The sequence below is a fragment of the Meleagris gallopavo genome, chromosome 14, assembly GCF_000146605.3.
Source record: "Meleagris gallopavo isolate NT-WF06-2002-E0010 breed Aviagen turkey brand Nicholas breeding stock chromosome 14, Turkey_5.1, whole genome shotgun sequence".
Lineage (NCBI taxonomy): Eukaryota > Metazoa > Chordata > Aves > Galliformes > Phasianidae > Meleagris > Meleagris gallopavo.
The window spans coordinates 2692760-2707993 of NC_015024.2; the positions used below are offsets into that span (position 1 = coordinate 2692760).

The 15234-nt window shown below is 53.6% G+C and overlaps 2 protein-coding genes across 4 annotated transcripts in view; one reads left to right on the plus strand and one right to left on the minus strand.

Moving 5' to 3' along the window:
• Positions 1-3027, plus strand: part of DNAH1 (dynein axonemal heavy chain 1) — a 73409-nt gene extending 70382 nt beyond the window's left edge. The window contains exons 77-80 of the mRNA XM_019619889.2: positions 234-378; positions 636-842; positions 1252-1486; positions 1672-3027. Coding sequence (XP_019475434.1) covers positions 234-378; positions 636-842; positions 1252-1486; positions 1672-1793 — 709 coding nt within the window. The 3' untranslated portion in view covers positions 1794-3027. The remainder of the gene's footprint in view (positions 1-233; positions 379-635; positions 843-1251; positions 1487-1671) is intronic.
• Positions 2910-13285, minus strand: BAP1 (BRCA1 associated protein 1). 3 transcript variants are annotated; one of them, XM_010718367.3, is made up of 16 exons: positions 13138-13285; positions 12983-13037; positions 12113-12245; positions 11714-11833; positions 11295-11356; positions 11075-11217; positions 10155-10233; positions 8895-9018; positions 8416-8533; positions 7845-8032; positions 7124-7257; positions 5600-5862; positions 5360-5520; positions 4707-4799; positions 4510-4582; positions 2910-4322 (listed from the first exon to the last, which is right to left on the minus strand). In XM_010718367.3, the coding sequence occupies exons 1-16, from the start codon at positions 13268-13270 to the stop codon at positions 4189-4191; spliced, it is 2013 nt and encodes a 670-aa protein (XP_010716669.3). In that variant the 5' UTR covers positions 13271-13285; the 3' UTR covers positions 2910-4188. The 3 variants fall into 3 exon arrangements, with proteins under 3 accessions (XP_010716669.3, XP_010716668.3, XP_010716667.3); XM_010718366.3 differs by having other exon boundaries at positions 5414-5520; positions 5600-6072; XM_010718365.3 differs by having other exon boundaries at positions 5600-6072.
• Between the last annotated feature and the right edge of the window lie 1949 nt (positions 13286-15234).

Sequence of the window (15234 nt, forward strand, 5' to 3'; positions counted from 1 at the left end):
CTGTTGTCCCAGCCACACCTTCAGCTGATCCCTGTTCTGCAGCAACTGATCAGTGTCTGCATGGTACTGTCAGCAGTTCAGAGCCTGGGCAGTCAGAGAGCTCCATCCAAGAGGATGAATACCAAGGGTTATGTGAAGCTCACTGCACAGTAATCCAGGCAGACACAGGGGATAAATCCCCACACCAGGTCGTTCTGTGATCCCTCTGCAGAAACAGCAGCTCTTTCTCTTAGGTACAACAGTCTCCTGGAGGTGATTGCTCAGACACTGAAGGATTTGCTGAAAGCTCTCAAGGGCCTGGTTGTGATGTCCTCTCAGCTGGAGCTGATGGCCAACAGCTTGTACAGCAACTCCGTCCCCACTGTGTGGAACACCAAGGTAACACTTCCCAACCAGCACCGCTGCCCCCAAGAGTTCTTCTGACCCCAGGGAGAGCCATCAAACTCCACAGCCGGGCTGGGCTGTCTCACATGGAGCAGGCTCCTGCTCCTCTGGTTTGCAGATGTCTCCTGCCTTGTGCAGAGGTTCTCAGCCCTAAGCTGGAGGAGTCCCTGGGCTATGGGCAGCTCTCAGCAACTCGGGCTTTAGGGTGTCCTTGTATGCATTCAATACCTTCCTCTCCGTGTGCCCCACAGGCCTACCCATCTCTGAAGCCCTTGGCATCCTGGGTGAATGACTTGGTGCAGCGGGTTGAATTCCTCCAGAAGTGGATCAGCCACGGGATCCCCTCTGTGTTCTGGATCAGTGGGTTTTTCTTCCCTCAGGCCTTTCTCACTGGCACGCTGCAGAACTTTGCTAGGAAGTCTGTCATCTCCATTGACAACATCTCATTTAGCTTCAAGGTAAGGGAGTCAGACAGATTGTTTTTGCTGGATTTTTTTTGGAATTTGCTGCCTGACCACAAAGACAGCAGTTCTAGGCCTGACCTACCCAATAGGGGGAACCAGTAGTTGCACATCCCATCTTCCCCTGTGCACCAGATACATCCACCACAGCACAGACACATCCATGATGCAACCAGTCACCTCTCCATCTCTCCAGACCTGCTCAAATCCTTTCTCCACAGGCTTTTCCTCAAGCTGTCCCACACCCTCGTGATGCGAGCTGCTGGAAAACCCAGCCCAGAGATATCTGAGAGCTGGAGCAGGCTCTCCTTTGGTAGTTCTGCCTTGGCCGAGAGCAGAGTAAGGGGTTTCACAGGTCTCCAGGGCCAAGCCTTGCTCACAGCCCCAGGCCCACTCTCTTCCACAGGTGATGAAGGAGTCAGCAAGCGAGCTCTCTCACCCTCCCTCTGAAGGCTGCTACATCTATGGCTTGTTTCTTGAGGGTGCCCGCTGGGACACCTCTGCATTTCAGCTGGCAGAGTCCCGTCCCAAGGAGCTGTACAGTGAGATGGCTGTCATCTGGCTGCTTCCCGTCGCCAATCGCAAGCCTCCAGCTGCTGGCATATACCTGTGCCCCATCTACAAGACACTCACTCGTGCAGGTAGGTGCCCTAAAGACACCCCCCAAAAGCAAAGGAGACCTTAGAAGTCGCCAGGATAGGCAGCCCAGGAGAGACTGCAGGAGCTCTTATAGCTCCTGCTGTGCCAGCCATACAGGGCTGCTGGCCTGTGCCCTGGCAGCAGGGCTGCAGTGCCACAATGAGCCCCTTTGCCTCCCTCCTCACAGGGACACTGTCAACAACGGGCCACTCCACCAACTACGTGATCGCTGTGGAGATCCCCACAGACAAGCCTGAGAAGCACTGGATCAAAAGAGGCACAGCCTTGATCTGTGCCCTGGACTTCTAGCCAGGAACTGCCCAGGCAGGTGAAGCACCCCAGGGACAGGTAAGGGCAGTCAGCAGGAGGCAGGAACTGACCACCAGCAGCTACTCTCCTGCTCTTTTCTCCCCAGCTGTTCACTACACCCTTTATTACAAATGGAGTTGTCCTGTAACAGCATTGCATTCTGTTGTTGTAATCCCCACAATTACACCTCTTTTAGAATCACAGCATGGTTGGGTTGGATAGGACCTCTGAGCCTCCCTTCTCAAGTTCTCCTCCCACTTTGTACTCACATCTGGAATTGCCCCAGACCAAGTACACCACTTTCCCTTGGCCTTATTGACCCTCACTAGGTTCTTGTGTGCCCGCTTTTTGAACCTGTCCAGGTCCCTGTGGGTGGCATCTCTTCTGTTCTATCAGCTGCACCTCAGCTCAGTGTCACCCACAAACTGTGCTGAGGGTGCACTTGATCCCACTGTCCGTGTCATTGATAATGATGTTAAGGAGCACTGGTCCCAAGAGGGAATCCCCCCAGCACTCATCACCTGGACATAGAGCCACTGAGCACAACTGACTGCAGCCATCCACCCAATTCTTTATCTGTTGTACAATCCAGCCTTTAAGTCCATCTTTCTCCAACTTGGAGATAAGGAAGTAGTGCAGGATCATGTCAAAGGCCTTGCACAAGACATTTTTCTACCAAATCCATCACTCCACTGACTCGTTCACCAGATGGGTCAGGCATGATCTGTCCTTGGTGAAGCTGAGCTGGCTGTCTTGGATGTCACCTTCCCATCTTTCACATGCCTGGTTTGTTCTCCTTCCTGTCAGGTCCCTATCTCCACTGGAGGTCAGAGGGGAACACTGCCTGCACTCCTGATCCCTTCAGCCTCTAACATCTTTCCCTTTTTATCTTTCAATCTCCTTGTTGCACTTGCACATGACCCAGTGTTAAAGACAAGAACTGAGTCGTAGTCTCTGGCTTTATGAGGCCCAGTAGCCTCTTCTCTCTGCTTGTGTTTCAGTCTCAGCCCAACCCCCACCCTATTCCTGGCAGTTTTCCTTCGGCCCTGGGGGCTCCTCTCACTCTGGTGCATACACACACCTCCCCTCTCCCTTGCAAACTGCTCCCCCCGTGGCTGTTACAGGAGAGCTTTATTCCTTCAGACAGATCCATTACATACAGCACTTGGTATGAGACACAGCAAGAAACAGAAGGATTTTCTTTCCTTCAACAAGTACAAAAAGAAAAAAAAAATTACCACGGTCAAGATCTGTACAAATTTGCACATTTGGCAAAGTCAGTCCCCCCTGCAGCTGTTCGTCTCGCCCCCATCACAGCTACTTCTTCCCCCATCAGCACAGGGGACAGGTGCTAACCTCTGGCTGCTGGGGACAGGGCAGAAACCTTCTGCAAGAACAGAGTGGGCTGGGGGGCAGGAATGGGGTCTGCGTGGCCAGCAAGTCTCCTGCACTGCAGCCTGCTTGGGCAACAAAAGCAGCTTTGGGCTCCATCCCGTTTCTGCCTGCCACTGAAATTCCTGTCACCTCTTCCCAGTCTGAAAGGCTCTGCTCAGGGCACCAGGCAATTCCAGGTCCAGCTTCCAGCCCCCCAGCATGAAGGCCAAGCCACCAACCTTGCGTTCTTCATTCACAGTTCTCTGGGAACAAGGAGCAATTGTGTGTGACCCAGAAACACTGCCAGGGCCACACTGCTGGTCCTTAGCAGAGCAGCTCTAGAAGCAGGCCACTTGCCCTCCCAGCACCACCACAGAAAGGTAGGGACAAGGTCCAGGGGGGACTCTAGCCCTGGGGACAGGTGGCACTGCCACCCCAGGGGATCAGCACACAGGTGGGGTCACACAGGGCCACAGTGCTGGAGAGCAGTTCTGTCCAGGAGCTGCTTTGCTCAGCCACAGCCAAAAAGCAGGTCAGAACCAGAAAACCAATTTAGTCAAGGAAGATAAAGAACAGAAAACACAGGTGTGAGGGTCCTGGGGAAGCGCAGAGCTGAAGGCCTGGACACAGCAGAGCACCAGCCCAGGCAGCTGTGGCCAGCACAGCCTCGCATCAGCAGCCCCAGTGCCCCCGTGGTGCCCAGCCCCCCGGCCAGGTGGGCTCTTCCCCTCCTCCCATCACCAGCCACGGCCCCAAGACAGGCCCAAGGCACCCGAGTGTGGCCACAGCCAGACAGGCAGCAGGGCACTCGGCCTCGCCTTTGGCTGCAGGGCTCTCCTCAAGACAAGGCCTTGCTGCCTTTTGGGCTCGGAGGAAAACCCAATTTCTGCTTGTCCCCAGGCTCCACCTCAGCTAAAGGCTTCTCGCTGGGGTCCCCCTTCCTCAGGCAAAGGGTAACATATATCCATGTGCCACTGCCCAGAGCCACGAGGGCGAGCTCCTCTCAGTCTCAACCCCAAGGCTACTGTCTCTTGGCTTTGTATGGACGGGAGCGTTTCCGGCGATCCGGCTTCCTCTGCTTGTGCAGACGGCCGATGCTGACCCCCTGCCGCCTGCGGACGGAGATGTTCTGCTCCACGAGGCTCGCCAGCATGCCTGCAGGGAAACAGGCAGCAAACACACTGCAGGCAGCGCTGCAAGCAGCCGCTGTGCACAGCAGAGGGGGCTCAGAGCTGGCAGCACTGATGCTGGAGCGCAGCTCAAAGCACAGCAAGCTCCCCGCAGCCCAGTGGTGGAGGCCTCAAATGAACTTGAATCTCGTGCTCTGCTGCCCATTTCTTACCTTCCTGGGCCAGCATGGAGATGAAGGTACAGATGAACTCATCATAGTTGTGGGTTCTCCTCTGGTCGTCGATCTACAAATAGATTGCACTGCTCTCAACTGAACCACGTGCCCTGTGCTTTGCCATCAGTGTGGCCACAGACAGAAGCCTTCAGGGAACTCAGCCAGCAATGCAAATAATCCACCAACAAACGCACCTTGAATTTCTTCCTCTTCTCAACCTCCTCCTTCAAGCAAGCCTCATAGTTTGCAATCTCCGCTTCCACACACTTCAGCAGTGCCAGCAGCTCCTGCCGGGATCAAGCAGAGCAAACGTGAGCAGAAACCACCAGCACCCAGCAGGGGAGCTGCAGGGTGAGCGGGGGGCATTCCTCTCTGAGCCTGGGACTCATCGAAGAGAAAAAACACCTGGCAGGGGGCAAAAACCGAAACAGTACATTATAGGGAACTTCTGAGCTTGGTTCATTGTGCCTAAGCCCAGCCCTGGTTTGCCTCACTAACCAACAGAAGACATCTTTCTAGACAGCTCTCCTGCCAGGAGCCCTGTACATGCTGGTGCTGCCCAAGCCTGGTCATGCTGGTGGCCGGAGGGCAGGGTCCCACCTGGCTCCGGCCCAAAGGAGCACATCTCAGACTGCAGGAGGCAGGGGCTCTACCCACCGCCAACACAGAAGGTCTCAGGACGACACACGGCACAGAACCTGCACTGCCCTGTGCCTCGAGGCACGGCCGCAGCGGCGCACGAGTGGGACAGCGTGTGCATATGGTTCAGTCACTGCCAGTGCTGCTGCGTCTCTGGGCGAGCGCAGGGGGCTCCACGTCCCTAGGGCTTTCGCAGCACAAAACTCACCTTGGGAGAATACTTTTCCCCCCCAGGGTGATCACTGGTCCTGCCAAGTCCCACCTTCTCTTTGCTGCCACTGGCCTCACTGCCCTCCTTCTCGTCCAGTTTGATGGTGACCTGGGCTTCTTCACCTGGTTTGATGGAAGGGGGGGAGCTTTTCCCCCCATCTGCGCACAAGGGAAGGAAGCATTAGGAGCCGCAACAGAGGGCACAGTCCCATCACCACAGGGGGCAGCTGGCACCAACCTGCAGCAGCCAGCGGGCAGAACACGCCGTCCTCTGTGAGATGCAGCAGCCCAGAGCTGATGATGGGCCCCAGGTCCCTGACGGCCCGGTTGTAGCGCAGGCAGTCAATGCGCAGGAGGCCGTCCTCCTCCCCAAACAGCACCTTGGAGATGTGGGATGTGACGGGGCTGGAGGGACGCGTGGGGTTGGCCGAGCGGATGGGAGAGCGCAGCGGGGAGTTGAAGGCGCTGCCGATCTCGGAGGCGGTGTCCGTGCTCTCATTGCTGGGGGTGGGAGAGGGCTGGGAGTGAGTGACAATGGCCACAGCAGCTCCACCACCACTCGTCTTGATGGACAGGGGAATGGAGAGATCCTTCTGGGACTCCTTCAGCTTCTCAGCCAGGACGTTGATGGTGTTGGGCTGGAGGACGGAGAGCTGGCCATCCGCGGCCCCCGCTGCGTGCTCTTGCTTTACCTGCCCCTTCCTTTTGTACCTGCCCAGGAACGCAGAAGGGAAGGTGATGCTGCTGGAAGGAGGGGGCCCAGCTCAGCAGCACAGGCACCGCCAGCTCCACACTCAGCACTTGAGGCCATATTGCTGAGGCGTCCTGAGATTGCGAGGCCTGGAATATTTCTAGGTCACCCCCAGTGCCAACAGCTTTTCTGGTAGCAGCTTGCCTCCCTGAGCTGTAGGGATCCCCTCGTGGTGAGTGTAGTGGAAATGGTAAGTCAGGGCCTGAAGCAGTGATGGAGCAGTTTGTGGGAAGGCAGGGCCAATCCAGAGGAGCTCAGGTGTATGCAATGTACCTAAATGGCAGGAAGGGGTGGAGGCAGGATCCACCCCTTCCCAGACCTCATTTAAGGGCTGGCAGGGGGAGGTGAGGGTATCCTACTGGAAATCCCTGTGTACCTCATGTCTTTTGAAGGTAAGCAGTGTCTTTCCTTTATTTCTGTGCCTATGGCTGTTGCATTTGAGCAAATCCTCACTTGCAGCAGCCTAGGGCTTGCTACTCTGCTGTCGTTGTTGTGCTTTCCATCATGTTACACTGGTGGCAAATGAAGCCTCCAGGCAGGGTGTGCTCATTTCGTTAGCCACTGGGCACCCTTACATGCAGCTCAGCCTCTGCCATCCAACCAAAGAGTACAGTGATGCTTCAGCTATGAAGTGATTTCAGGCCGGGCCAGGCTCCACCACCCCAAAAGCAACCAGGAAATCCAGCAGGGACAGCTGGGCAGGCTATGAAGAAGCTCCCCAGAGCCAGCCAGTGCATTCTATCCAGGAACAGTCAGAAAAGAAGGGAAGCAGAGAAGCCCCAGATAGCAATTACTCAGGACAGTCGAAATTCAGAGTTGATTATGAAGAGCTAGATTAGTTTCACATTCTCCAGTAAGCAGCCCTAACTCCACATCGCAGCCTGTAACGTAACTAACAATGCTCAGGATCTGGAAGTCACTGCAGACAGTTTAGCAAATGTCAGCTGTGTGTGCAGGATCAGGCACAAAGCTAAGCTTCCTTTGCCCCCCGCCCTCAACTCAAGCTGTTACCTGATGGCCGAGTTGGTGTTACGAACTTCCTCCTCCTCGTCATCATCATAGTCATCCTCATCATCTGAGTACTGCTGGTGCTGTCGGACCGGGACCCGGCTGCGACCCACCCCTGCCGCAAGGTCTTCCTCCTCCTGCAAAACAGCATTGCTCCAACAGTTGGGTGAGGAGGAAGAGCCCAGCAGACAGTGTCCATGGTCCATCCAAGCACCAGGGGACTGACAGAGCATCAGCAGCCCAAAGGAACCCAAGGTCACAGTTTAAGTCTGTCTAAGCCCTGCTGGTTTGTGTGCAGCCAGGTCAGCAGGAAAAAAGGGAGATGGGTTCTGTTCTTGTCACCTAGATCCTCCCCATTCCTCCCACAGCAGCTCCTGAAGTGTTCCCACAGGAAGCTCTTTCCTTTGGGCTTCACTCACACACAGCCTTTATGCTCAGATCTGGTGTATTTGTTTCTGCTCCTGCACAGCCCCCTTCATGCCAGGTCCCAGGTTCCCAGGGCAACACAGTGAACTACAACAGCTAATAAGGGACCCACATTAAAGCCAGCATCTTTTGTCAGGTCACATTTTACCCTCCCACCTTCCAGCCTGGGTAGCACAAAGGGAGGCATGCTGGGAGGAAGGCCTTAGGCCTGCTGACAGCAGCAGTCCTGGAAAGCCGGGGGACTGGATGTGGAAAGCTTGGCTCAAGCCAGATATTCTGGCCTGGAGCTCTGACCCACCTGCATGGGGGACTTGGCGTAGTTGTGATTATCCAGGAAGGCCGGCAGCCTCTGCACGATGGGGTTGGGGTTTGCTGGAGGCACCCCATTGATGCTGCTCGCTGATGCCTTTGCCATTGGTTTTGATTTGGTGGGTGGGCTCTGTGTGGCCGTGGTGTGGCCCTGGCTGGCAGGCTCATCAGTGCTGTCTGCAATGCAAGCACAGCTTTTCATGGACATCACTGTTTACTCAATATCCTCTGCCACCCCCTTCTCATCCTATGAAACAGCTGTGGAGCTCGTGTGCTCTACCATGAGCAGAGCACCACACCCGCTTCCCATTCTACTTCCAGCTGTTAGAAGTGTTCTTAAATGTATGTCCTCCCCTTTTCAAGCTTTGTGTCCCTCCTCCCAGGTACTTGGGAGTTTACAACAGAACTGGTCAACTGGGCTTGGAGAAAAGAAAGTAAAGCCGACCATAGAAGTTATTCAAGATCTAGGTGAGCCAGACATTGTCATCGGCCAGTGCCAACAAGTGCTTGCTCCATAGCAGGCTGGAATGGCTCACAGCACCACTGGAATGGGAGCCTACCTGGATGGGTACTCTCTGGGGCCACAGTCTTGCTGTTGGCTGGCTTTGCCTCTTCAGGAGACTGAGATTCCTGAGACTTCTGGGACTGGATCAGCTCAGGCTGAGTGACTCGGATAAGCTTGAAGGCAAAAGACAGATTGGAAGTGACCGCTGGACCAGGGGGTTCAAACCACATCACTCCCATTAGAGCACTGCAGAAGGAGAGCTCTTGAAGTAAGCCGATCTCCAAGCATTTGTGTACGATCAGCCAGCAACCCTATGGATAACCCCCAAGAGAGCAGCAAAAGGCTGAGGCAGCAACGATATCTCTTCTGGGAAGAGGTCACCATCAAGACACACACAAAAAAAAAAAGCCCACAAAAAGAAAAACCACCACAAAACCAACCACCCAAGGTACCTACAGCTCAGTGAGATGCCCTGACAGCACGGCCTATTTGCCATCACAGCCCTGCACTCCCACAGGGCTTGGGCTGCCCCACCTGCTGCAGGGCCTCCAGCACAGTCTGGCGATTCATCTTCAGGATATGGAGCTTAGACTCATATTTCATCCTCCGATCAGGAACCACTGCCATCAGGTTGAAACGGATGTCGTGGTATGGCTCCCTGCAGGACATCACAGGAGATGTCAGACATACTGACCCTTGGGGCTCCCTGCTAGTAACCAGCCTCCAACCGGACTTTGTGCCACTGAATGCCACCCTCTGGGCCTGGCCATTAAGCCAGTTTGCAATCCACCTCATCATCTGCTCATCCAGACCATAACGCATCTGCTTCTCTATGCGAATCTCAAAGGAGGTGGCATCAAAAGCATCGCTGAAGTCAAGGCAGAGAATATTCACATCTCTTCCCTCATCTACAAGCCAGTTGTTTCACCACAGATGTTACCAGGTTGCTTTGGCCTGACTCTCCCTTGGTGAATCCACATTGACTATCTCTGAGCACGATCTCCTTCGCGTGGCTGGAAATGGTTTCCAGGATTACTGTTCCATCACATTTCCAGGGATTCTGGTGATGCTGACTGGCCTGCAGTTCCCTGGCTTCTCCTTCCTGCCCTTCTTGAAGGCAAGAGTGACATTTTCTTTCCTGCAGTCCCCAGGTACTTTTCCCAATCGTCAAGATTGCTACCTGCCCTCTGGCAGACACTGGGATGCTTGAATTCCCCCATGAGGACCAGGGCCTGTGAACAAGAGGCTACTTCTAGCTGTCTGTAGAAAGTCTCACCCACTTGTTCCTCCTGGTCAGGCAGCCACAGCTGACACTCCTGACCCTTAAGTTTTCGTTTAGCTCATCCATCCCAGTTCCCTGCACTCCAACTGCTCCCTTGACTAAAAGGGAGCTCCTCCTCACCTCCCCAGCTGACCTTCCTAGAGAGCCTGTCTCTCTGCATCGCAACACCTTCATAACCCTGCAGCTACACACATCTCCAATTCCTCCTGTTTCTTCCCCGTGTTGCAGACCTCAGCACTCAGGCTCCTGCCCACACTGCAGGAGGCCACAGACTCAGCCAACAGGGACATCATGTGGCCACTCCTGTCCATGAGGCAATCTGTAGAGACCACATACTACCAAGTGCAGCTTGCCTGCACGCTCTGGGGCAGGGGAAGAGAAGGCAAGCTGGTGGTGCACCTGCACCCCCTGAGCGTTGTCCTCACCCCCACTTCCACAGCTCATCGCACAGACACGAGCAGAACTGATCCAAGGAGATGAGGCAGTGCCTGCACCAGAGCCCGGGACATTACCCTGCAGTGGCCAGGCCGATGCGCTCCATGATCACTCTCCTGGCTTTGTCTGTCCATTCCTCATCGTCAGCCCAGGGCCCTGTGGTAAAACAAAGCAAGAACTAGCAAAGAAGGCCACAGCTTCTGCTTCAGACAGGACAGCATCAAGCAGGGATCCTGCTGTCCCCATGAGGCAATTTCATGGCTCCCTTATATCTCAAGGAATGAGAGACCTAGACAAGAAGGAGGACAGGGCCTTAAGGACCACGCTGCCAGCAACATACAGCCAATATGGCTTGTATACCTTGCCTCTGCCTACTGAATGGAAAACATCAGTCATCAGCAGGGCAGCCAGGCAAATTCTGAATCCTAAAGAACACATTTGCAGGCTCTGCGCTCTCAAAGAAATCCCTGCTTCAGAGCTGAGCTGCCACTGAGTCTGTTGCAGTCCATAAGAAATGTAAGTAGATTTCTTTAAGTGGGTACTTTTCCAAGGGGCCTGACATATACAAGTCCTAGCTGGGATAAAAATGTGTCTGAAAGACAGAACAAAGTGGTCAGGTTGTAAGAAAGGGGAGCAGCTCAAGCAGTTCTGCTGGGATCAGCGTTGGGAACCTTGGGCCCCAGCACACAAAGGCTATTTGACACAGGAAGGAGGTGAGGAGACAAATTCTGCTTGCGACACCATGTTATTTCAGAGCAGCAGAAGGACTTCATGGCCCTGAGCAACTTGGGAGGAATACAGTAAGGCTAGAAAAAACAATGCAATAATTGTTTCCTATGCTGCTGTTGGTTTTTTTTTTTTTCTTTTTTATAGCCCCCAGAGTAAAGTCTCCAAAATGAGCTATCAACACTCAGGACAAATCTGGAATAATTCTTCACAAACACTAGCTAATGGTAACTGACCAACAATGCACTCATGGACAAACCAGGGTTCTTACCATGGTCAATGGGATAGACCTTCAGCCCATCCAGCTCAAACAGCCGTCCCTTGATAGGGACATAGCTGACAAAATGGAAAGCCTCCATGGTTCGCACAGCACTGATCCCATTCTGTTTCTCTGGCAAGTGCCGTGGCTCTGGTCTGCGACAGCAAGAGGCAAAAGGTCAGTGCAGAGCCTGCTCCAGCAGAACTGAGCTGCAAGAGACACCCTTACTCACCTGGCATGGCTGTTGTGCGCCTTGGCCAGCTCGGGGGCATTGCCGATGGCATAGCCTTTACTCTGCAACAAAGAGCAAGAGAGAAAAATAATGGAGAAGTAAAAGGAAACCAAGGAAGTGCTTCCCCCGTCAGCTCCCTGCATCCACACATAGGGCTTTAAGAGCAGCTTCCAGGCACAGCCTCTCCTCTGCTGAATTACAAGGTGAAGACCCAGAATGAGACACAAACACAACTGTGAAAGAGAAGCAAAGGGAATTACAGCTGGAGAGAAGCACGGACTTCAAGACAGGTCTGAAGGCAGGAGGAGCACATTTCATCTCAGGCTTGGGCTGGAAAGGAGTGAGTTTGCTAAAGCACCGTCTGGAGAGGGAGCAGGAGACAGACACACGTGTCACCCTTGCATAGCCTCCACTCCTACCTCAGGGCTGAATCCTTTGGTGAAATCCTTCATGCGACTCAATGTGGGGCCCAGGTCAACATTGTTGCAGTTCAGGAGGACGCTCAGCAGGGCGTGGGTGGCACAGGAATTGGGGATCAGCTGCAGGGCAACACAAGGACGGCTTCAACAGAAGAAACAACCCTTCCCAGTCACCAATAATCAATGACAAAGTAAGTATGCAGAAACCACTTCCAGAGCAGCAACTAGAGGTACGCCTTGTCTCACAAAAGAAGGGAGATCACCCTCATGCAATGAGGCACACCACACCACGCGAGAAGCTGCCCACAAAGCAGAGAGGCTCTCAGCCCTCTCTGGGGTCCAGCTCTCCCTGAGGTGTCACAGGAGATACCTGCCTCCTTCTCCTCGCCCCCAGCCTACCTGGTGAGCAAAGAACATGTTATTAACGATGTCATCGTCGATCACTGACGTCTCGTCCACCAGGGTAGAGACCTTCCGGCGGGATCTGCGCTCCTCAATCCACTTGAACAGGAAGATGAACCCATACACAGGGCTGTGGAGAGATGTTAGCAGCTGCACCACGATGGACAAACCACTGCACTGGGGCTGCTCTGCCCGCTGCCAGAGAGCTTCTGTTTCAAACCGCAGGCAGAGTGAGATGGGGAAAGCAGAACTACCAGCCACGTGTCACCAGAAGTGACCGTCCCTACCACAAGAGCCCCATTCCCCGTTACCCAGGACACTCCTATGCTGATGCTCAGGACAGCAGGTGAGCTTGAAAACCCAGGGGTTTGACAGGTCTCAAGACAGAGAAATAGGAGGCAAAATCCACCTCTGGCACTCACAGCCTTCTGAAAAATTGCTTAGCCTCCAAACAATTCCCTTCTCTTATAAATATCCCATATTCATTTCCAAAAGGACATCAGCCAACAACTTTTAAGAAAGCCACAGTTTCAAAGCACTGAGACAGGGAGAAATCCCACGCTCCAAGCATGCAGGCTTGATGCTGGACCTCTCCATGACAGAAGAGAAATTAATTCCCAGAATGTGCCCCCACGCAAAGTCTTTCTCTCTGGGTAACTGTGTCCAGGACCAACCTGCCATCACAACCCATAATGCCAGGAAGGATAATTCAGCTGAAGAGCAAGAGCAGGAGCTCACCTGCTGCCCCAAAGTTGACCCAGCACTCCTGGCTCATTGTTCTCAGTGCTGACAGCCTCACTAGAGCCCCCTCAGCCCTAGAGAGACGTTTTGTTTAATAGAACCCCCACTTTCAAGTGCACAACTCACCCTTGGCATTTGCTCTGCAGATCATAAATCTCTTCAACCTGCACCCCTTTGACCCCTGCAAACAAAGAGCAGAAGCTGGTAAGAAGCCCACCACAAAGAGCTGGAGGTAATGCCAAGCATGAAGTCAGCTTCCCAGGAAGGTGCCTTGGACTCACCAAAATCTTCGACCAGGAGTGTGAAGAGACCTGGAAAGGGACAAAACCAACAGGTTAGTTTTGGCTGAAGAGCATGGTGCAGAGAGAAAGCTGCTGCTGTTTTTTCCAGCTGTGCTGTGGCTTGAGACCACATTTGCCCCCCCTTGGTCAGCAGCAGAGTTTGGGCTTCCCAAGTCCCTCCATCCTCTTCCTCAAGACAACCTAAGCCAATCCCACCCCTGTTAGCCTCCTGCTGTTGGAGCCAGCTCAGCACACTGGCCAACACAACCAGCCTGTCAAAAGGCAAATCCCCACCACAAACAGGACAGGGAGCTCCCAAGCAATGCTCTTCCTTCAGCTGGGAGGAAAGCAGCCAAATGAACGGATCACAGGGCTGTTGAAACATGACCACCTCTGTTTTTGTTAGCGAAAGCCAGCTTGACAAAAGGATGAGGGTCAAAGGCTCATCAACATCTTCTTTTCTCCTGGGGAACCAAATCTGTCCTCACTGACCGTAATTTCCCATTTCAGAGGGGCGTAATGAGTGATACAAATACAGGGAGGGTTATTAGACATCAGGAGCTACGATGCCACAGCAAAAGCACTTGGCCCAGTATTCTGGCAGTTCAGCCCCACGTGTGGAGTTAGCAAGCCCGAGACTGGAATAACAAATCTGCTTCTTGCACTCTCTTAGAAAGGCTGCTGAAAGCCCAATAAGGATTCAAGCCAGAGAAACATTCCTATGCACAAGAGATTTAAGGAACCTGATGTGAGTGATTTAACCAAGAAGGGGAGAGCCGACGGGCTTTGCCATCAAAGCTAAAGCTGCCAAAGCAGAGAATAAACTCACTTTCAAGTTTTAGAAGTTACAGTCTGCTGACCACAGCAAAACAAGGGCAACAAAGTATGACCAAGTATGTCACAACATGGCCAGTGACGATTTGCACAGCTCGTGCACCAGGTGAACACAAACAGCCACAAATGCTCAGAGTGGCAGCACCGCAGCCAGGAGACAGAGCTGGGTGCCCAAAAGGACAAAAGATAATGGGAATGAGCTGGAGAGAGAGGCTGTGCACCAGGAGAGCACTAATTCTTCACCACCAGAGGTGCCAACTCTGGTAGTAGCAGAAATATCCTTGGACTGATTCAGACTCAGTGGAACATAGCTGTGCAGCCCCAGCAAGGAGCCTGGCATCCAGCTAAGGTCTGAGCTCTCGCAGCCTGGGGTCCGGATCAGAAATAGCTTGGCTTTGGCTCAGCAGTGGGCAGAAATGGCCACTCTGCAATTCTTCATCACTCCAGTGAGAAGCTGGTACTAAAGCTGCATGCACCACTGCATGGGGATGGATTGCTTTGCAAGAAAACCACCCTCCATCCCAAGCATCAGGGTGCAAACTGTGTTTTGCTTTTGGTATCGCGGTGATGAAGAAGGGGAGACAGATGGGAGTTATCTGGGCTATTCCTATATATCAATATAATATCCGTAAAATAATATCCGTAAAATAATCCGTAATATAATATCCGTAAAAGGATCAAGAACAGCACAACTTCGGTTGAGCGGGAGATCTGCAGCATACAGAACCCTTCAATGAGCACAGAAAGGCAAAGCAGAATGCGTGGCAGCCCAGGCTGCTTGCCTACAACCCCAGAAGTCCACCTGAAGCTCACCCCCATGTGCTTTGTGACCACAGAGTGTCCTGTCCCCCTGTACCAGAGGTGTTCCCTGCTCACACTCTACAGTCAGCGATTGCCATCCTTGGCATTTTGGGGGTGAAATATCTACAGAAATTTGTTGCGTCCCAGTCAAAGCACTCCAGATGGCATCCACAAAACCCTTTGGGTTCAGCAGATCACATTGGGGCCAGCCTGGCCCTCTGCTTCCCTAACAGCAAAAGCCTCACTTCGTGCCTCCCTCCTGCTCCTGCAGCCCCATTCCCCCATACCCACACCCGCTCACAGCCTCCCTCTTTGCTGCCTCCCTTACCTGCCCATAACCCCTCATTACAACGCCCGCAGCCCCCCACGACCCTCACTGCCCCTCAGCTGAGCTCCAAACCCCTTCTCCCTCCCCACGGCCACCCCCAGGCCTTGTCCGAAGCCCCCGGCCTGCACCCAGAG

Excerpts from the sequence above, each read along its gene's own strand:
- BAP1 (XM_010718365.3), bottom strand. The coding sequence starts at position 13,270 with ATGTGGTCTCAAGCCACAGCACAGCTGGAAAAAACAGCAGCAGCTTTC. Across the intron at positions 13,038-13,137 it reads ACTCCTGGTCGAAGATTTTG|GGGTCAAAGGGGTGCAGGTT; the intron begins GTGAGTCCAAGG and ends CTTTGTTTGCAG. Across the intron at positions 4,323-4,509 it reads CTCCATGCTGGCCCAGGAAG|GCATGCTGGCGAGCCTCGTG; the intron begins GTAAGAAATGGG and ends GTTTCCCTGCAG.